General features: G+C 34.6%; 1 protein-coding gene and 1 pseudogene across 2 annotated transcripts; both read right to left on the bottom strand.

Annotated features, from left to right (window-relative positions):
* Positions 1-10828: 10828 nt before the first annotated feature.
* Positions 10829-14675, bottom strand: LOC145587833 (uncharacterized; annotated as a pseudogene). Its single transcript, XR_014101446.1, has 2 exons — positions 14060-14675; positions 10829-11576 (listed from the first exon to the last, which is right to left on the bottom strand). The product of XR_014101446.1 is annotated as an uncharacterized LOC145587833 (transcript).
* Positions 14676-15405: 730 nt separating this feature from the next.
* On the bottom strand, positions 15406-21498 carry LOC145587822 (uncharacterized). Its single transcript, XM_081644502.1, has 6 exons — positions 21033-21498; positions 20524-20666; positions 18741-18884; positions 17782-17967; positions 16427-16551; positions 15406-16045 (listed from the first exon to the last, which is right to left on the bottom strand). The coding sequence occupies exons 1-6, from the start codon at positions 21241-21243 to the stop codon at positions 15820-15822; spliced, it is 1035 nt and encodes a 344-aa protein (XP_081500628.1). The 5' UTR covers positions 21244-21498; the 3' UTR covers positions 15406-15819.
* Positions 21499-22433: the final 935 nt, after the last annotated feature.

The raw sequence follows: 22433 nt of genomic DNA, 5'->3' as shown, positions 1-22433 counted from the left end.
GTATTTTATTTAATATATATTTTTTATATGGGTATTTAAATAACTCTAGCATTTTAATTATGATGTTTTAATTATTTATCCCATGTAAATTTGGAATATTTTACAGAAGGAAAAGTCGTTTAATTAATTAATTAATAGAAGTTGGGGTTTTATTTTAGGAAATTATGATTTTTAACAAGTTTTAGTAGGGAAGGGATTAGGAAAAACTAAAGGAGGAAAGTTAGGGTAAAAGGGGAGATAGAGAAGGGGTATAAATATCCCTCTTATGAGGCAATTCAACGTTGCCCAGAGTGGAGAAAACCCAAGGTAAACTTCTCTCCCTTTTCTCTTTATTTTTCTCTCTTTTTTTTTCTCTCTTTCTCCTTCCCTTCCCCTCTTGCCGTGCACACCACCACCACCGGTGGGCCCCCGGCCACCAGCACCAACCGGCAGCCGGCAGCAGCGGCGACCACCGGCAGGTGGCGCCGGCCCCCCTGCTGTCGGCAGCCTCCTTTCGGAAAAAAAAAAAAAAAAAAAAAAAGGTTTTCTTGTTTAAAAATCAAATCTTTATCGCCTAAAACTAATCTATGATATAGTCTAATTATAAATTATGAGTTTGGAGGTTTAATTTTGATATTTGGTTATTGTAATTGTGTGAATTAATTTTCAGATTTGGTTTTTGATTAAAAAGCCCCAATTTTTGAAACCCTAGGTTCTTGTTTCATGATTTATTGAAAGATTATGATGTATTATAGGGTAGGTCTTTGTTTTAAGTGTTTTAAAACCAAATTACAGCAAGTTTTAAGTATAATAAAGTGCTGGAATTTTATGTAGAACATTTGATATTAGATTTCTTAAAGAAATTTTAATTACCCATTAATTGGGACTTAATTTATGGTGTTTTAAATATAATTTCAGCTTATTCTAATTAATTTATGAAGGGTTTTAAAATAGTATATATTGCTGGAAATTTGTTTAGAGTGGATATTAATACTCTATTATGAATTTAATGTGTAGGAGACTTTGAAGTTAGTGATTTCTACTAATCGTGGCAGTTTTAATAATGTACTCAAGGTACGTACGCGTACTTAGCATGATTTGGTGATGTAGAATCATGCTAGGTTTGTTTGTAATTGATTATAAGTAGAATCATGCTAAGGTTTATGTATGGAATTGTGAGTTTATGGTGTTTGTGATTGAATGGTGAAGCATGAATTATTTGTGATGGTTTATGGATTGGAAAATTGTATTTTTGGTATGTTTTGTTTGAACCACATTTTTATTTATGGCATGTTAGAAGGCATGATTAATTAAACTACATGTTTAATTATGTTTGGATTATTGAAAAGGAATTTTATTATGGTTCAAATAATTTTTATTGATGCTTTAAGCATGAGGAAGGATCTATATAAGTGTCTAGGTACACAAGGAATAAATTGTATGTTGGTGCCTTTGTGCACTTAAGGTGTTTTTAACACCGAGGGATAGGATTTTTGGCGCATTATGCGTTTAAGGTGTCTTTGACACTGAGGTAGAATTAAAAAGGGTTCAACATTAAATAATATGTGGTCACTAATTATTCAAGAATTAAATTGGTATGTTTGTTTGATTGAATAATTATTGTTGATTGATTTATTATGCTTTGAGAGTCATCACCAAGTCTAATAATATGTAAATAACGTAAAGTGAAAGAGATTACGCACCAAAACTCTTGGAACGTATATACCTTGAGTATGAACAATGGGGGGGGGGGTTATGGGGTTTTATATTTAACCATAACTTCCAATGGAGTACAGGACGTTGTATATTCCTTTTTATTATTTATTATGCGCAGGAATTCCGCCACCTTTGTGTGGTTTGTCGCTGGCACGGTTAGCTCCCGTGCCAGTTAACCTCAAATTTATTTGGGGGAGGTTAATAGGTGGAAACCCGTTCGATGCGTAATCAATGCAAAATGAATTAATTAGGGTCTAGTCATTGTTTTGTGTTGATTGGTATTTGTGAACAGGTGCAATGAGGTAAGTGTGTGTTGATAGATGAAAGCATGTTAGTGTGGCTATTTTACGTTATGTACTCAGCTTTGCTGATTGTGTGTGTTTGTGTTTTTGGCCATGTCTTTACCTTGGCCCTATGATGACCCATTTTTAATGGAGAGTAGTGAAAGCAAGTAGAGATAAACTTTTCAGGTATTGAAGCATGATCATGATGGGGCATGAGTGAAGAGTGAATCCTATTAGTTTTCATTAGATTACAATGTGTTTTATGCTTTATTTATTTATGATATATTATGTGTGGATTAACATAAAGGTTTGATTTGGGAGCGGTTTTTGAATAAGGGCCTTTAATGGTTCCAAGTTGTAATTTGAATTTATTTTGACTTATTCGTTTGGTTTTAAACTTTATTTTCGTTTGGTTGACTTTGGGTTGACTTGTTTAATCGGTTTTAAATTTTGAGTCTTCCGCTGTGTATCTTTGATAATTGTCTTAGCCGTTTTCACGGTGGCGGTAATATCTTAGTTATTCCTAAATCGTATTTTTAAAAGAGTAGAATGTGTATTTAAAGAAAGGAATTTCTAGGGTGTTACATCAAGCAAGAACAATGGGAGATAAAGAACCTTAAGCATGATTCTTCTACTTGGTCCACGGGCACAGATTAAGACCTCCACTAATTCTAGTTAGTTGCAATTGAACCCTTCAATTGACCTTCTATGGAGAAGAGCGAGCAACGAACCACCATGAACCACCACGAACCACCACACGAGCCACCAAGGATGGTCGGCCGTACGGACGAGGGGAGGAGAGAGATAGTTGTAGGGAATAATTTCAAGCTTTAATCCCACTAGCTTGAACCCCACTATGATCATACACTAAAGTACGGTGGCGTCCAAAAGGGAAGAAGATAGAGCAAAAGAATCGCCAACAAGTTTTTTTAGGAACTTGTAAACCATTCATAGGATGAAGGTTACACCCCTTAACAATCCAACAGATCGTCAACTCCATAAGGTCTAGAACCAAATAAGGGTTCGGGGATGATGGTACAAATCCAATCTAAAAGAGATTGAACCTGCCCTAATAATAGGCCTCTACTTTATTCTGATCGTATTCATGTGCGCTTTCTGACTAACATGCAATCAATAGGATTAACCTAAACCTGTTTAATCTATGTTGGTTGAATATTAATGCACAAACAAACTATTATTGGCGATCACTTGAATTATAATCACATAAACTCTAAACAAGATTTTTAATTATCTTATTAAGCATGATTACAAGTACCAAAATTCCCTTTAACATGCATAAAAGGTGTGATCAAGCAATAAAAATAAATATCAAGCAACATAATAATAATAATAATAATAATAATAATAATAATAATAATAATGATACTATCATCATAAATAAAATAATCATCATCAAAATAATAATAATAATAATAATAATAATAATAATAATAATAATATTCATAATCATCATAAATTATAACGATTATAATCATAATCATGTTCATGTTAATGTTAAAGCATAATAATAATAGCAAGATCCTGGGCATGATACTAACAAGATTAATTACAAACCCTAGCATGTCACTAAGCAATAAAAATCAAATCTTTAACCCTAACATGATACTAACATGAATAAATATTGGAAAGAGAGTAGGAAACATCACAGGAATCATAATTAATATTAAAAATCACCCTAGACATGATACTAGGAATATCATAATAACAATGTAAACATGATTTCTACATCATAATATCAATTAAAACCATTAAAAGTACTTACTTTGATGCCTCATACCTCTTTCTAATAACAAAATACACACGTTAGTAACTTCAAGGAAAATAATAAACAAACAATTAAATTAAATAATTGAAAGAGAGATTTGGGACCAAACCCTCAGAAATTAAACCTTTCACGTCTAGGGCGAAGGCAACTTCGAATATGGCTAGGTGTTTCTAAATCTTGCGAATGCGGAATTTTGTATGATAAAACAAAGTTTAGAAAAAGAAAGAAAGAATTGAATGATTAAGAGAATGCTAATTAAAACTGATTGTAGATGATTATCGGTGAGAATTGGTGAATTGGTGAAGATTGGTGAATGAAAACAGAGTTTTTAATACGATATTTATAGAGAAAATCAGCCAAAAAGATAAAATAAACAAAACAGAGTCTGACGCACAAAAAACAGAGTTGGCGCAAACCTTGGCTAACTGGCGCTAAGCACCAACACTGGCGCTAGGCGCCAGGCCTGGTTCCAGGCGCCAAAGCCTGGTTTTAACGCGTTTTCGAAAATTAGATAAGTTTGTCGTACTGGAGAATAAAATCATATAATTTCCTCGAAAAATGCTATTTGATTTTAATTAAAACTCTGAAAAGTCAAAAAGTCAATTTATCAATGCTAATTGAATTAGGAATGAAAAGAACCTTCTAGAAGATTCTAGAAGACTAAAACCATTCCTAATTGTATTAGGAATGATAAATCATATTAGGCCCACCCCTAGATCATTGGGCCGTATATAAGGCTCAAACCGGGCCCAATTTAGTAAATTGGCCATAACTTCCTCAATATTCATCGGAATTGGGCTTATAATATATCGTTGGAAAGCTCTTGTCAAGCCCCATCCAAGTACACTATTATTGGACCCATATCATGGAACAACCAAATTGGATTGACTGTTTTCTTAAAATAAGTTTTCAAAAACAGAGAGAAGAGAAAAGAAATTAAAACTTTCCGCAACACTAGACTTTCCACACTTTCACTTCATTCGATTATGATTCGACGTGAAAGATACTCATCACTGGGTTTGGTTTTGGGGAGACACAAATGGGTGTCTACAATAATCGTGAGATAGAGAGAGGGATTAGGGTTTAAGGATTGGTTGCCTTGATGTCAAAATACACTGTGTGTGAATTATGACTGCTTCACTGCAACCCTGGGCATAGATCTTATTTATAGATCCTATCTCTAAATAAGAGCCCATGTCAAAAGCCCAAAACCTAATTCTCATCTAACTATGCTAGCCCAATCCATTTCATGATTAGTTAATTGCTCATGAGGCCCATCCATTAATGGGCCTCTTACTTGCTTAACCCAATACCATTGTTGTGTGACCTCATAGGATACATTCTAGTAGGCTTTGGACTATTTGACTAGCCCAAAGATCATTGATCATAGTCTAACAACAGATAATGACGACTCAAAAGAACGAACTTATTATCTCCATAATAGTGATCCTTGGTATATCTAATAATTGCACTTATCGAAGACAGAACTCCTTCACTTCCTCCGTTACGCATTATGTGCAACAATTACCAAAAACGGATGTTACACATTATGTGAAACAAATGATAAATTTCCTTTTTGAATAAGTTTTTTTGTGAAATTACATTTCTGCCCTCACTTTACTCTCACTAAATACAATCAATTTTTATAATTAGATTTACTTAAATTATAACATAACTTATTATCCTTAATCATTCCCACCAAAATTAATTCATCCCCACCTAACCAAAATGACGCGAATTTAATCATCAAAACCCATATGCATCCCACATTCATCAAACCCTAACTTTTTCCACATAATTCTAGAAACCCTTATTTCTCCCTCTTCTCACCGATTTGCTTCCACTGTTCATCTTCTCCACCCTTTTCGTTTCTCACTCTTCGGTTTTGTTTCTCACTCTTCAATTTTCCTTTCTCACTCTTCAAATACAGTACTCGTTCTTCCCTGTTCTTACTCAGATCTGAAATTGAGTCCCTAAAAATGGCAGATCTGACCCCTATGTACGATGCCTTTTTCGAAAGTGAAGACGACCATGAAACGAAGGTCCTGGCGAAACTTTTGAAGTCATTGGAGGGTAAATCTTCTTCACCCAAGCGTTTTTACAAATCAGAGGAAGCTAAGAAGGTGTTATGTAAGAAATCTTTCGAAGCTCTTGGTACGGTCCTTAAATCAATTGAGGACGAAGAAAATGGTGTCGATGATATGACTGATGCTGAGTACCGTGCTTGGATGAAGACTTTGCCTAGGCCAAAACCTAAGGCTAAAAATTGAAAAGGGTTTCTTGTGAGGTGATGAGGAGATTAAGGGGAAAAGGGGCGAAAATTGCTGAGGAAGATGAAACTTCAACGGTGGCTGAAAAATCAGATCAAACCCCGGAGGAAGAAGAGTTGTACGATTTTAAAATGTCCAACCCTCCACCCAAGATGATTTTCCCTTCTGAAGAGGCCAAACTCGGCTCCAAGAGGGTCCGATCTGGGATTGTCATTCATGAGGACAAATTTGATCCTTGTTACCTTGAATTTGTAAAAGATCTTGACCGCAAATTTCATATCCCTCCAACTGATTGCGTGCAGCGTAACGATTTCTAAACCTTAATCTTCAATTCTTTTTATTTTATTGTGTAGCATTTAATTACTGAAATTGGTTTGTCTTGGAGTTAATTGGTTACTGTTATCTATGATCTTGCTTTCAATTTATAATCTGCCCAGTATTTTATTTATTTATTTATTTATTTTGTTGGATTTCACAGTTGATTGAAATATCCTTGCATTGCTTCTGTATGAATTTATATTGTGGAAAAAGTTGTCTGTTGTTGGATTGCATATTTGATTGAAAGTCTGACACTATGTAATGTCAATATCTCATTTGTTTATCATTTTTGATAAAATAAAAAAATGGTGGAACAAAGAGACATAATAGCATATTGTTTGTTAAATGATTGATGTTTCTTTGTCTTAGTTACGAATCAAGGACTTAATCATGTATTGTCCAAAATTGTGAACTAGCTAAACTATATTAGAATATCTTAATCAATAATTATGTTTATTTATAGCTTCATACACCTACTAATTGTGTGTAAATGACATATAAAAGTGACTAAATTATATGGTTAGTATCTTTGGAAGAATTGACCCTAAACTTATGTGTGAGTAAGCATCACTTTATGTAATGAGTAAGAAAAACTATAGAATTCTATTTTATGGCCAATTTGATATGTCCCTGTTGGAGTATTATGGAATTATGACTACTGAGTTGTAAATTTTGGCCCTAGTTGTTTTGTCCTTGTTGGAGAAATTTGGTGACTGATTGTAGTATAGTATCTCAGATGTTATTGTTTGAAGTTAGTTGTTGGTTGCTTGTTACAGGTTGGTGGCTTCTTGTTGTAGGTTGCTTTGTTGTTCTTGGTGGCCTGATGTTGTTGATTGGCTGTTATTTTTGGTTGGCTGGTATTATTTGGTGGCTGGTATTGTTTGGTCGGTGATATTGTTTGTTGGCTGTTTTTCTGCTTTTGTTGGCTTTTATTCTTTGTTGGCTGATATTGTTTGTTTGCTATTATTCTTTGTTGACTTTTATTGTTGGTTGGCAACTGTTATTGTTGGGTGGTACTATTTTGAGTCCCTTGTTGAATTTCCCTTTTATTGGCTGGTATTGTTGGCTTTTATTGTGGGTTGGCAACTGTTATTGTTGGCTGATATTGCATTACCTTGTACTTGAATATCCCTTTTCTGTATGAATGCATATCTGCAATCACCTAAAGTTATTGTTGGCTGGTATTGTTTTGAGTCCCTGGTTGCTAATGTTGTTGTTGTTGCTGATTTTGTTGGTACTCTGTTTTTTTTTTTTGGTATCCTGTTGCTGATGTTGTTGGTATTATGTTGATGATGTTGTTAGTACCCTGTTGTTGTTGGTTGTGTTTTGAGTCCCTAGTTGTTTGAAGGGTTTGCTGATGGATGAATGATGATGACTTTATGTTTGTTTTGGGCTGTGATCTCAATGATCATTATTGAGAGATCACTATGTGTGCATCATGTTCCACTGAATTGGAGTCTTTTTTAACCCTATGTATAGAGTCCCCCTCATTTCATTTAGGTTTGCATTGTGTGGTCCATATGATGAAGGGACTCGCATGATCAACATATTGCATTATGGATTTGCTCCACCAATGTTGTATGGCATTGGTGTTGAGGTAACCATATTTGGTTTGTATGTGGTGATTAAACTATAAACCTTTTGATGGAATTGTTCACACCATAGTTTTTTAACATCAATTTCAACACACAGTGCAATAACATTAGCAACTCAAAAGTTTTTCATTGAATGATTCATTCTTTTCAAGTGATACACCATAGTTGCCTTACAAAAGGGACCTATTCTAACTGCCAGACTCACATGAATTACATTGACACACAAATTAAACAAGGAAAAAAAAAAAGAACTACTCAAAAGTTACACATAACCACAAGTGTGTTTGAGTCCCTTACATATGGTTATGTGTGGCAGTCTGATTGTAGGCCCTAAATCCAAAAACTTACCTTGCCCGATACACACACTGTCTTGCACCTAATTTGCATCAACTTCCATTTCATGTTCATTAACTGGTTCTTGTTGATGTGAAGGCCTGAACCTATCATTCAGGTACTTCACAGAAGATTGAACCAATTCATATGGTACTTCCAACCTCTCTGGAAGAATCCCTTGTCTGTCCAATACTCTTTTCTTCACATGCTGCAATATGTAATTGTTCCCACCATCTTTCTTCAGAATTTCAATCATACAGCTTTGGAATGATAGCCAAATGTATTTGTTTGCATTAGCATCAAATGTAGCAAATGCCTCTTCAACTTTCTCAATTAACTCATCCACATTGTTTGGAAAATGTTCATATTGAATTGATTGGATTGTGTGTTGAAAAGACCCAAATCTAAAACATTAAGATCAGGGGATTGAGGGGGTTGGTACTTCATTGTGATGTTGAACCCTTGTTGTGTTGTTGCTGCCAGAAACTCCTCATCTTGGGAGATTTTGTGTGGCCTTGCATTGTCCCATTGTATGCATATATTTTATCCATGCATGAGGGCCACTTTGAAATGATGGCTGGTATGACTTTGTTGAGGAGCATTTCCCTGATTGCATCTTTGTTGACATTTTGAATTGCTTTTGTGACAAGACTCCCTGTTTGCCTATTCTTGCTAGATTTCTTGGCTGGTTCCTTGACCACAAATGGGAAAATCCCATACTTTCCATCATGAATGACAACACCATTTCTGTCACGAATTGGGTGTCCAATGACTGCCATAAACATGACCTTAATCCTAAACCGTTTGGATTGTTGAAATCTGTGTGGGTCTTCTTCTTTTGGTAACAAGTAGAACTTCCTTGTTTCCGGGCTCAAATAAAACCACTTTTCATCAATGTGGATGACATTATGCATGTCCTCAAATGTTGCATTTGGAGTTGGTGTAGCAGGGGTCAGATGGCTTAATACCCATTGCAGCCTTGCCACCTTATGGTTATCACTTAAAGCTGGATGGTTGGTGCTAGTGTGCACTCTGAGTATCCCTCTTTTTTTCAGCCTGGAATTGTAACATGGGATACCTTTAAGGCTGCTGCATATTTTCTTTCTGTTGTTCTTAGCCTCAGTGCTTAGCCTCAGTGGAACTGATTGCAGCCATTCATCAGAGTACTCCCTTGGTTTAGGACCAGTTTTGCCCAATTTTTTGGTTTTGACATCTATCACTCACCCTTCTATTTTTGTTTCTTTACATCTGCATAAATTCTATTGATTGTGCTTCTGTGAACACCATGTTTTCTTGCTAATTTGGTTTGTGCACCTCTTGGTAAATTATCATTTTGTAGTGTTGATAAAATGTCATCAACAATACTTCCTCCGTTTTTTTATTATTGCACCATAAGGGTTTGGCACAAGTTTTTTGGTAGTGGAAAAAAAGATGAGAGAGAAAGGTAGAAATACCAAGTTGCCCATGTGATTGTATGCACAAAATAAAAGTAGGGTTGAAAAGCAAGGGTATATTAGGTATTTATAGTGTGAACACATAAATTTCTTTTCCTAAAATGGATATGGTGCAATAAATGTAAAACTTCCTTAAAAGGTAAGTGGTGCAATATTTAAAAAACGGAGGAAGTACTTCTTTTTCCATTCAGTGTAAGCTGCTTTCTGCTACTGACTTGTGCCCCATTTTGTGCATCTGTGTTGTTATCTTGATGTTGTAATCCTACTTCTTCCATCAATAATTGATCCAACCCATAAAACTGATCAAAATCTTCTTCTTCCATTTTTTTAGTCTTTTTTATTTTTATTTTTTATTTTTATTTTTTTATTTTTTTATTTTTTTATTTTTTTTTTTTGCAGATGATGAACTAAAGAACAAAGTACGTGCTGAAGCTTCACCCTTCAAATGATGCTGCTTTGACCACCCACTAAACCATGATTATTATGCTGATTTTGTATTTTGTAAACTGATTGTATTTAATGCTAACTTGGTAGTGTATTTATGGTGGTTGTAATTTATGAAGAGACAGAGAATCTCCTTGACTGTAGCAGTGTATTTATAGTGCTCTTTTGGAACTTAATATGGCTGTTGGAGCCAAACTTCAAATTTGGGTGAAATTTTAAAAATTCTGAAAATTTAAAGCTCCCTCCCTTTTTTTATAAATTTGTTCAGGTTTTTGCTCCAAAAGAAACGGTCCCACATGCATTTCATTTCCTTAAATCACATGGGCTTGTTTTCTCTCTCATAAACTAATCTACACTTAACAAATTTCTTCTTGGAGTTTGTGGAAGCAACTTTGTTGCACATAATACGTAACAGAGAAAGTAGATTAAATTAGAATTATTTTTATTCAGTTCAATTTTGATAAAAGTTGTAATGTTAATGAATATTTCGTATTTGTTTTATATATGCACGCATCTTTTCTTTAATTTTCGAAGATTGAAGTATAGTATACATCAACCATCTTTAAGAAGTGAAAATTATCAGCTAATTTTTTTTTATTTTTTTTACAAAAATCTGCTAATTTTAAGTAACACAAATACTTCACTCCTTGCTTAGGAGTAGTGATCAATGACTTGTTAAAAATGACACATATGTAATTTTCTTCATAAAAACCATTTTATGCGAATGCATTAGGAAGGACTCTGGAAATCTTTTTAACAAGTTAAACCTACATTATTCAAGGCAAAAGCTTCAATAATTTCAATCTCAAAAATAGTAATCGATTGAACAAGTATAATGTATTGTTCTTCTCCTTGAGGATTCGCTAGCACTTAATTTTTCTCCATCTACTGTTGGATAGGAACTGCTTTACAAACTCCTTAACATTTTTCTTGAGCTGAAGCATTACAGCAAAAAGAGTTCCCCTTCTCTGCTTCTCATCACGGGTGAAGCTGATATCGATATATGACAACCTTCAAGTTCCATATCAAACAAACACATTAATGAAGAAAGATCATCCATTCCGAACACACTCTATAAGGCTGAAGCTTCAGTAATGTCAGAAACGTAACATGCTCGAAATTTTCTTGAAGACACCAAAAATAAAACAATCCAGTAATCTTGCTTCTTGCATCATCTCTCTTCTATTTAATCCACTTCGAGCCTGACACCATATACATTCACTTCATCACATTCATTATTGGCTTAATCCATTTAGTTTGTTGGGAAGAAACTAAAAGAAGAGCAGTAGTTTTTTTGTCCCTTCTTTCCCTGGTCACTAATATTCTGAAGATATCAGTCACTATTGGCATTAAGCGCACAGATGTGACTAATCATAAAGGCTTCCAATAGCTCCATCCTGTAAAAAGGATTTATCGCCAATGAATGAGAACTCTTCTTAGAAACAAAATATAAGACACCATGCATACAAACAAGAGCTTAAAGCAAATGAATTAATGAAGTTTCAAAATACTACCACCGTTTCTATTAGATCTATTAATCTACTTGTTTTGACTTTTTACGCTTGTCAGCACGAAACTTTGATCATTAATATCTTTAATTATCAATAAGTAAAAATCATACAAAGTTGACATTTAGAGACTATACGTTGAGACATTTCTAACAAGATCCTAGATTATGATCTCCTCAAGAGAATCACTAACAGTCAAAGGGGAGCATGTAAACATTAAAAAAGGTCAAAATGGATAAATGAAAAGAAAACATGGAGGGAGTAACACTTGTGAAAAAGGTCTTCCTTTCCATCAATGCACAAGTCATGCAAACATACTTCCAACACCTCATCTTATTTGTTTTTAGAGGGTCTTATTATGTTTAAGAATGACATAGTCGTGAGCTCTCAACAAAGTGACAAAAATATGAGAGCGAGAGGGGTGATGAGACAAGTCACAAGTGTCAGCATGATTGATAAGAGTAAATAGAATATTTAGCTATTTATTAGTGTGTTAGATAACAAACAGCTAGGTAAACAGCCACTCAGTATTGGGCAAGCATCTTCAGGCAAAATTCAAGCCACCACAGATTTTCAAGTGGTATTCTCCTCTCTCTTTTTTTTTTTTCTTTTTTTTCTTTTTTTTTTTTTTTTTTTTTTTTTTGGGGGGGGGGGGGGGGTGGGGTGGGGTGGGGGGCCGCTTTTCCTTTTATGAAGTTCAAATTTCCCTAAATCTCTCATACAGGCAATATTTGTGTCTTCCAAAGTAGTCTCCACCATTAACTCCTTCTCTTTTCCTCTTCCCAAGTTACGTAGATGATCCAAAGACTGATCTAGCTTATCAATTCTCACCAATAAAGAAAGAAATACAGAATTAGAAACTCCAAAGAACCAAATATCTAGCCCCAACAGTGCCTACTCAAACCTATAAATTCTCATTCCACCCTTTTCAAATTGGATTAAAGGATTAAAAATTTAAAAATGAAGGAAAAAAAGAAGAGAAAAGAAAAAGTGGCACCCAAAAATGTGATCTTAGGCGAGATGAGTTTGGGATGAAGATTTAGTGATCTGTGAGATGTTCCTAAATACTATAATATTATTATGAGAAGAAATAAGTCCAAAGTTTGCAGCTTACTGATGGTTTCCCTCTATGCAGTTGGTTGTTTATAATATATGCAGGGAAGCTATGTTGTAAAGGGCCATGACATAACCGCCCTACCTTTGAAGTAAATATGATAAGCTATGTTTTCAATAGATGTAACCGGTAAACAAAATATAGTAATCTACAACAGATATTTGGATGTATTTCAGCTAAGCTACACAAAGATCTATGATGTGCAAGCTAAGAATCCATTTTACAGCATCCCTAATTCCATTGTACCATTGCACCACCAAAACTCTCCACACAGTTTTAATATATTCAACATACCCAAAAAGGCCTCCGACCCATAGCATTCAACAAAAGCATGTTAGCTAACATCCCAGAAGCCCTGTTTCCTAGAGAAGTATACAACAAAGAGGTCTAAAAAGCAACTTGCAACAGTGTTCCACAGTTATTCAAGTTTCAGCATATGGCAGACTGGCTGCAATGCGATAAAAAAAGTAATGATTACACTAAGCACGTGATATGGATTTACAGCATTCTTAAAACTTGGAGAAGGGGGAAGTAGAAGCAGCTAAAAGGTAGCTAATCACCTAGACTTTGAAGACCATAAACAAGAAAGGAGGACGAATTGGAATGAGCAAATGACAAAGAAAGATGGATCATTTCCCTCAGCAACCCCAGCTATTCATAGTATGGAATCTATAGCTTCACTCAAGCATAAGCTTAATCATCAAAACTGATCCCATTTTCCAATCACTTTAGGAAACCAAAAATAACACCACTAAGGAACCATCATCACTAATGGATTTCAGGTTTCTGTTTTATGATATGAAAATTTATATAACATAACGAGCTTGAAATTAGTCATACTTACATTAATCATGTTTCCTTTATCAAACCATTAGAATTGATTGTCTAGTTATGTACATTTTTTTACATCATATAGTTCCTTGTGACGATTCATGTTAGCCAACCCCAAATCATTTTGAGAGTAAGGCTTTGTTGTTGCACACTAATGAAGTTTATTCCACCGATAACGTACAAACCACCACAGTTTTTGAACATAAATTCCTCATACCCAGAAATCAAAATGCACACAAAAAAAATAAACCAAATCAACATCATCAAACTTCCCACAAAAATCTCACTATTTCTAACACCCTAAATCAACAACATCATCATCAATTTCATCAAATTTTAACAAAATTCAAATCCAAAATCAAAATTTTAACACTATATAAACCAATTTCTACTACCAAAAAAAAAAATAAAAAAATAAAAAAATTACCTCAACATCAAATTTATGTTTCCGAAATCTTATCCAACAAAGCCTGAGCAAGATTAGCAAACCCATCAACCTGAGAATACTTCCCAATCAAATCCACAACATTATCCTTCTCTTTCAAATCAACCAAATCAACTAAATAATACAACCCCGCAATCGAATACTTAACCGTATTCCTCACGGGACTCGAAAGACACTCAATCAACGCCGCAACACCGCCGCAATCACAAACAATCTTAGCATTTGTGGGTCAGCGACGGCGTTGCAGATCCCACCGACGGCGAACTCAATGAGACGTTCATTAGGCTCAGTTAAGCAGTCGATGAAAAGCTCTAAAACGTTGAGGTCTCGAAGAATGGCGTAATTGTAAGGATCGTAGGAGAAGTTGGCGAGATTAGCGACGATTTTTTCTTTGGATTCGTTGGAAATGGTGGGGTTTTGGAATTGGGTGATGAGTTGTTGAAGGTGTTGTTGTCTTGGTGTGCCGTATTTGCCTGTTCTCTCTGCTTGCCGTTTGTCGTTGGTGAACATTTTTTGTGATTGTTTGATTTGTTTCGTTAAGTTCAGGTTGGTTTTAGAGGGAGGTTTAAGATTTGGGTTGGCTAGATTTGAATCGGGAAGGGTTCATGTTCGGGTTTGAGTTCATGTTCGGGTTTGAGTTTAGGTTCGGGTTTAATTTTTAGGTTTGTTTTATTATCATGATTCCTGATTTATATTTAGGATTATTATAGCACTAATAATTGTTCAATTGTTAATATAAAATGGGGACAAAGGGCCTGTTCTATTACGTTGAAACTCAATTCAGTTCAGTTCAGCTCAATTCAGTTCAGCTACTAATTTCCTTCTCTTATAAAATATTCATTTCAGTTCAGTTCAGCTGAGTTCAGTCAATGAGAACATGCCCTAAAGGTGAGATTGTTTGAATTTCAAATTTTAGTTTGAATTTCAAAATTTATGGAAGATCAACTAAGGGTCTGTTCTCATATGTTTATTTTCAGTATTATTCAGCTCCTAATTTCATCTCCTATATAATATTCAATTCAGTTCAGTCCAGTCAATGAAAACATGCCCTAAAGGTGGGATTATTAGATTACAATTTTCCATTTTTCCTTACATCAATTGAATTTCAGGTTGTGCGGGTCTTTAATGAGGCAAGTATACAAAATCCACTAGCTCCCAACATTCGTGATGAGTACAATTTTTATCCCCATCCATGCCCATCACCCTTCACCCCCAATATAATCTTCTTCCATCCCCACCTAATTGGGGCAAAAATCATGGAATATAGTTTCGTGGCTCTTCTGAAATCTGCAAATACATAATTCTCCCATGGAAAAAGTGCACTAGGATAAGTAATCAGATACTGGTACATTGTACAAAGAAGAAAACATCAATTTATCATGAGCTGAGGCAAATTCACAGCTCCTAATACACTAGTTTGAGTGATATTGTCCAAGCAATACCTTTTATATAAGCTTCAGTATACTGTAACAGACTATAGTACTAGTAAAACAGTACATAACGTTTACGAATGACATTGATCTACTACACAAAAACATCTATCGCCAAAAAAATTATCTATATAAATACTAACTTATACGGAGTATTAGACAAAGTAAGATAAGAGCAATTGATAACCACAGAATTTACTAAGCTGTAATGCGTCTAATGACCAGAATAATTTGTATAAAAAAAAAAAAAACATTCAAGATACACCTGTGCATACAAGTTTGAGTTTGACGGCCCCCAATAGACATTTGGAGCTAATCAGAGTACTTGGATATCAACTTGTCAACATGAATGATAATATCATCAATGCGTGGTCGAACAGCAGCCTGAGGCTGAAGCATCCATGTCACAAACTGGTGAAGTGTATCAGGATATGGCGGCTTTGGTCCGGCTGGCCATTTTATCTGAACATTTACAATGGCCAATTGTAGGCTTCCACCAGATTCTCCCAACGCATATTCAAAGGGCGAGACACCATACCTGCAAATAGCAACATAGATGAGGTGACAAAAGATGTTTCTTTTTGCTGAACATATTATCATTCAAAATCCATTTACTTGGTTCCTCAAAAATATTCAAGCAGTCGGATTTCTCTCTCATTTTCCCACTTCTTATTGGGTTATTCCTACATTGTAATTGTAAAGGTCCTCCGTCTACTCTCTTTGAAAGAATCATAAACGCATTGAAATCTAGTGGAAACTTGATGCAACAGGAACAAGAAGCAAACTTTACTCCATAAAATTAACAGAAACAATACAGAGCAAGTTGCAATGTGTTAATCAAAGTAAAGATATTGATGAATGAGTCACATTATGATCTACACAGAGAAGGCCAAAACTGTATGTTAAAGATGGTACTTACATTATTGCATACAACGTGCATCCTAGTGACCATATATCAGTTCTTTCATCGATATTGCACTGACTTGGACAATCCCACAACTCAGGAGCACGAAAAGGGGCAGAACAGTGTTCAGCTGCCCATTCCTGCAAAATGTATCCCAATTTTTTAAGTACAATCAAGAACAGAATAATAAGCGCAGAGAACCTAGTCCTAGTCCAACCACATCTCAGTCCTTATCATAACCCTTATGTATGCAGACAACTACGCTACATAAGGTGTTGTTTATAAACCTGGCTATAATGTTCATATAGATGAAATTTTTTTTACAACCAGATCCAATAAGAAAGGGCACTCCGCCATTACCATACAACAAAATAGTAGCAACCAAGCATAATAAATTATACAACGGAGAAACAAGTGCCCCTGATACTTTAATAAATACGGGAAACTATGAGGTTTCATACTCAGAAGGGCAACACAAGGCATACAGCAATTATGGAAATACTTTGTAGGGGACATAAAGGAAGATGCAAAAGAACTAGAAGAGACATTAATTTCCTGATAATTTGTTGCCACAAGGAAGTAAATCTAGTAGATAACTCCACTATTTAAAAAGTTCTTCTCTTACATTTCAAATGTTTGAAAACTCCATAGCTTATGCTGTTACACAGTACAAAATGTTCATATTAAGACAGGCATGCACTTGGTCAAGGGTCCACTCTTAATAGCCTAATTCCAGATAGTTGTACAAGTTAGCTTGGCTTCTTGCTTTAGCTTGATGCCATGATCTACTACATTCCATTTGTAACATATCATATAAGCACCTTTAGTTGGGCTATTATCCTAATATTCCCAAAAAAACACTAATGCACATTTACTATACAGCTCCAAAGGTTAATTGATTAAATGGAAACATTAACATCAGAAAACCATCCCGCTTCAGTATAAAGCCAGGACCCAGGAGGTGCTCAAAAAATTTAATATATAAAGTTACTACTCATAGAATGATATGAAGAATGTCCTATAAATTAGTTACAACGGTCAACTTGAAAGAAATACAGACAGTTGCCTCAGCAAGAAGACAAAGAGGATTTAGTGATGTAATTTAGGCTTCAGTTATCCTATAAATTCAACTTTGGAAAATTAATGAAGGTTGGGTGTTAGGTAATTATAGCAATGATCCCCTAGAAATGATTAAAAAGCTTTTAAGTGTCACAAGAAGTCAAATCAATGTTAGGACTTCAAGGGAGAAAACTAACAAGAGATCTCATTCAAAATCAGCTACTTAAGAAAAATATGAACTAAATATACATGAAATAAAAACTGATAGAAGAACTGGGATTTGAAAATGATTGATGAAAAAAAGAAAGCACCTGAAGCTGCAAAGCTTCTGCACGTGACTGAATTTGCTTTCGAGCGGGACGGGCACTTCCGAAGTCCATCAATATAGCCCGAGGTGCCTGACCCTTTCTGTGTGTGATTAAAATATTCCCAGGTTTGACATCATTATGTGCATATGGAGGATCAAAATGATGCATGTGCTTCAGTCCTGCACAAAGCTGAGAAACATGTATTTCAATACAAACTGCAAACCTATGCACAGCACAGCATGTCAAGTGGGTCATAAAATCTATAGTTTTTGCAAGTTCGGTCATTTCTAATTAGGGACGCTGGGAAGGACTGCTAAGCAAAATTTGTTTGGGAGTGTTAAATGGAGAGAGAAATATAGAGATGCATGTAATGAGGAGAGAGAGGGAGAGAAATGACAACTTAAAAAGGAAAGAAAACATTTGTTGCACATAATGTGTAACAACCATTTTTAGTATGTGTTGCACATAATATAAAAGTAGGGTAGTATTTCAGTTGACACATTTCTTTTATCCTATTTGCCAATGCAAAAGTTCAATCACAAAGTCTTTAATTATCAAATAAGTAAAAATTTTAAAAGTTGATATTTTGGAATAAATAAATAAATAATAAATAAATAAAAATAAGGTGAATCTAACAAGATCCCACATGACTGTATTTTCTTCACTATAAATTATAACAGGTTGTCAAACTAGAGTTTGTGGATAGTGTCAAAAGCCAAAACATATCAACTAAAAAACCACAGGTTGTACTGAAGTAAGAGAGTCAAAATCTATAGCATCAATGCTCATGCTGAATCTCAAGAAAAAAAGGCTATGTAATATTTAAACTACCACTTGCATCATAGTAAGAAAATAATAAAGAGCGAGAAAACACAAGAGCATAAGAAGCCACAAGTTCTCTCTAGAACAGAGGATCTTTTAATATGCTCAGAAAGCTGTTAATCAATGCAATTCTACGTCACCTGACGAAATATTTGGAGGACATCCACAGTCGAAAAGAACTCCTTATTAGCTTTCATAGCAGTTGAGTTGTCCAGCAAAGTTCCATCCAAATGAACTGGGAATAACAGGTACGCTTCATGTTTCCAAGATTGTTCTTGAGTGGCCTAATCAATGCAAACAAATAATTTGAAAAACACTTTTAGATATGAAAATACAGATGCACAATCTGCAAAACTGAAAGAATGTTACAATGCTACAAGGTTGAAATCAAGATCAGCAACTTTACTATACAGAAACCAAGGGCAAGAACAGAAAGCTGATGAAAATGCAATTGTTTGCACATTGGATAACAGGAAAAGACTATAAAGCTCCGAAAATTTCACATGGGCCTGTTTCCTTACCTTGGACTTCATTTTTCATTTAATAGACATAATATCTTACAAGTTACTCAATTAGCAATTATCAAGGGAACAGAACAGTCCCTACAAAACAAGCAATCCCACTTATAGCAATTAAAAAAAATTAATAAAATTAAGAAAAAAAAGTATCACAAGTATCACTTTTTAAGTTTGAATTCTAAAGTATATCAACATGCACTAGACCCTTTCAATTTATGAAACAACACTAGAAATTGACATCAGCTTTGATACTGATATGGATTGTTGCTTTCTAAACCCGAAAACACTTCCCAGTTTGTTACAAGAGAAACCTGTCACCATAGTCCAGGAAAACAATCTTGAAATTCTTGTATTTATTAGTTCCCATAATCAAAACAGAAATATTACAAGAAGTTCAAAACTAAGACCATCATGACCTAATATGTAGGAAAAAGTAAGACCATGACTTGATAAGCGATTATAGATGTAAATTTGACAGAAAAAAATGGAGTTGAAGAGGATAGAGAGTGTTTAGCCTATGACAATATAATATTTTTCAGGCCCACCTGCTCCTACCATGGAAGGAATGAGTATAAGATAAGATCATTCAATGATGTTAAAAGAAACCAGAAAATTGAATCTATCAATGAGCCAATGTTTTCTCCTCTTAAATCCCACATTCAAACATTAAACTGAGGGGGTGAGGGCAATAGACCACAACCCTGTTTACTAACATGATCTTCGCTCCCACAAATTCTATTTTTGAGCAAACAACCCCACCAAAAAGATAAAGAGAGACTGAAAGGAGGAGGGGGTTGTAAGATAGCACCTCTCAGACAGTCAGACATTTAATTAGTTTTCCTTCAGAAACAAACAAGTAATACTAAAAGAATTAAAAGAGCACAACAAAATTTGGATGACTAGCATTGAGAACTTTTGCAGTCAACTGGTTAGAGAAGAATCACTAATGGATATTTCTGGAACAGTTACCATGCATAACTGCATAGAAGTAAGATAAGACTAAAAAAAAGTGTCCTAGAGTAATGAAAGTGGCATCCCTGAGGCGTCTCTATAAAGGTTGTAGTAGGCAAAATATTGATTGACTCACACCTAATCCATTTCTAAACAATAAATGAACATATTTTCTACCCAAACAACAGTCCTAGCTCAATAATGATATGATGAATTCCCCAACTCTATTCCAATTTCCAAACAAGATAAAAACAGCTTCCAGGAAGTATTGAAAAAGCCTTACACTGGATTTATAATTGACTGTGGTTCAAAATACTTTATTTTTTTTATAATTTTATATACAAACATACATGTTATCAAGTTTCAACACCTTGTAATCCAGATTTATAACATACATAAAGCTCAAGGGAAGGGAAAAGAGAAGGAGTTGAAGGACCTAAACACAGTCGATTACCTTGACTTTGATGATAGCATGATCAAGAAGGGGAAGCAGATTGGGATGTGTAAACAAGGACGAAACACGGATCTCCTCCCTCACCAAGTCCAGCTGCTCATTGTTTTGAATCAATACTTTCTTCATAGCATAAGTCCCATCATCTAAAACAAGGTTCATTTTGAATTTACATCACATATTAACATATCGAAAGCAAACGGACAAAAAATTACAAATAATCACACTTTCAAAATTCCTCATGAGTCATAAACCCACAAATCAAAATTCAAATCAATAAAAATAAATCAGCAAATTACCCCCAAATTCCCATAATTTATACAATATCAACCTCACATAAACCCCTAATTAAAGTTTCGGGATCGAATCCCGTCTACATCATTGCCCTTGGTGACTCAATTTACAATCACACAAACAAAATCAATCCGACCCACAATCTCCAAAACCCCATTTCAGAATAAGATCAGAATTAAACATGCAAACAATTGAAAATTGAGTAGATTGAAAGAAACCTGAGAGAAAAGAAGGATCTTTAAGCTTATTAGAAAGACCCCCAGAAGCAGCAGAAGCGTCGGTAACAACTTCTTTGACCAAAAATACATAAGCAAAGCCACCTTCACCAAGCTGTCTTACGATCTTGAATCTATTTTCATTGATCCAAACATCTCCACCTCCATTAACAGCATCATATAGTGCATTTAGCCCAGAAAATGAACATCCCATTTTGATTTTCTTGACTATTTTGCAGTTTCAGTTGAGATCACACTTTCTCTCTCCTCTCCTAAACCTCAGTCTGACAAATATATGACAATGTACAGATTGGGTTTGGAGTTAATTTCTGCAAATTTTGATCTAATTCATGGGGTATAATACGGAGTATTGATTGTTTAATTAGTAGGAAATATGAATAATTGAATATTATTATTGGAAAATGATGGTAGATGTAAAATTAAGTTCCAAGATCTACGCATAAACCATGTGTGTGAATTGGGTTAAACGATGCACGATTACTACACCCATTCTCCTCGCTAATGAGTCCCACTAACCCGGCAAGTTAGAGGGTCAACGAATCGAGTTTCAAGTGTCAACCGAATTATCCATTTTATATTCGGGTATACTTAATTTGACATTTTGTCAAAAATATAAAATACCAAGTACGGAGTAATAAGATGAAGTTAAACTTGTATTGAATGATGAATCCTTTTATTACACATATTTTATCTTAGAAATGGTATAGGATCTTATATCGACTTTATTGGATAACCTAGCCCTTCAACCAATTTTGGTGCAAACGGGAGGCTAGGCCTCACAAGACATGTAGAATTGTAAACAACCACCATGATTAAAAAAAACTTTACTATATTGATGTTTGTTCTTATCGATTTATTATCACAAGACATATAGACAACCACCTTGATCCACGTAGACATTTATCACCCACTTGTTAAGTATTGTGGGGCACCTTGACGTAACACATACTTGGTATTCAATAATACTCACCACATCATATTCCAAGTGTATAATTTTGTTACGCTTACAAAGACCTAATTATAATTTTGAATTTTATGTCAATGAAGCGAGTTTTCTCAAATATAAATCGGAGTTGTTAACTTATATTGACTTTGCAAGTATTAGGTCGAATCAAAGCCACTTATCCACTCTAAAAACAAGTTTTATGATTTATACAGGAACATAAGCCTTAAGCAATGCTTGAAATTTTAGTATAGTAGTCAAGTTTATGGGTAAACAACACAAGTTTCGCAAAATCACTTGAAATTGAAAGCCAAAATTGAAATTGTTTGGTATTGATTAAGTTTCCTTGTCAATTTATGAACTTCAATAAATTGTTGTTAATATAATTAGGAAAAATAATCAATTGCGAAAAATGTTTTCTACCTGATATTGATTCCAGG

The sequence above is a fragment of the Chenopodium album genome, chromosome 2 (genome assembly GCF_948465745.1).
Source record: "Chenopodium album chromosome 2, dcCheAlbu1.1, whole genome shotgun sequence".
Classification (NCBI taxonomy): Eukaryota; Viridiplantae; Streptophyta; class Magnoliopsida; order Caryophyllales; family Amaranthaceae; genus Chenopodium; species Chenopodium album.
The sequence above is the reverse complement of the archived record's forward strand: the minus strand, read 5'-3'. Positions and strand labels throughout refer to the sequence as shown.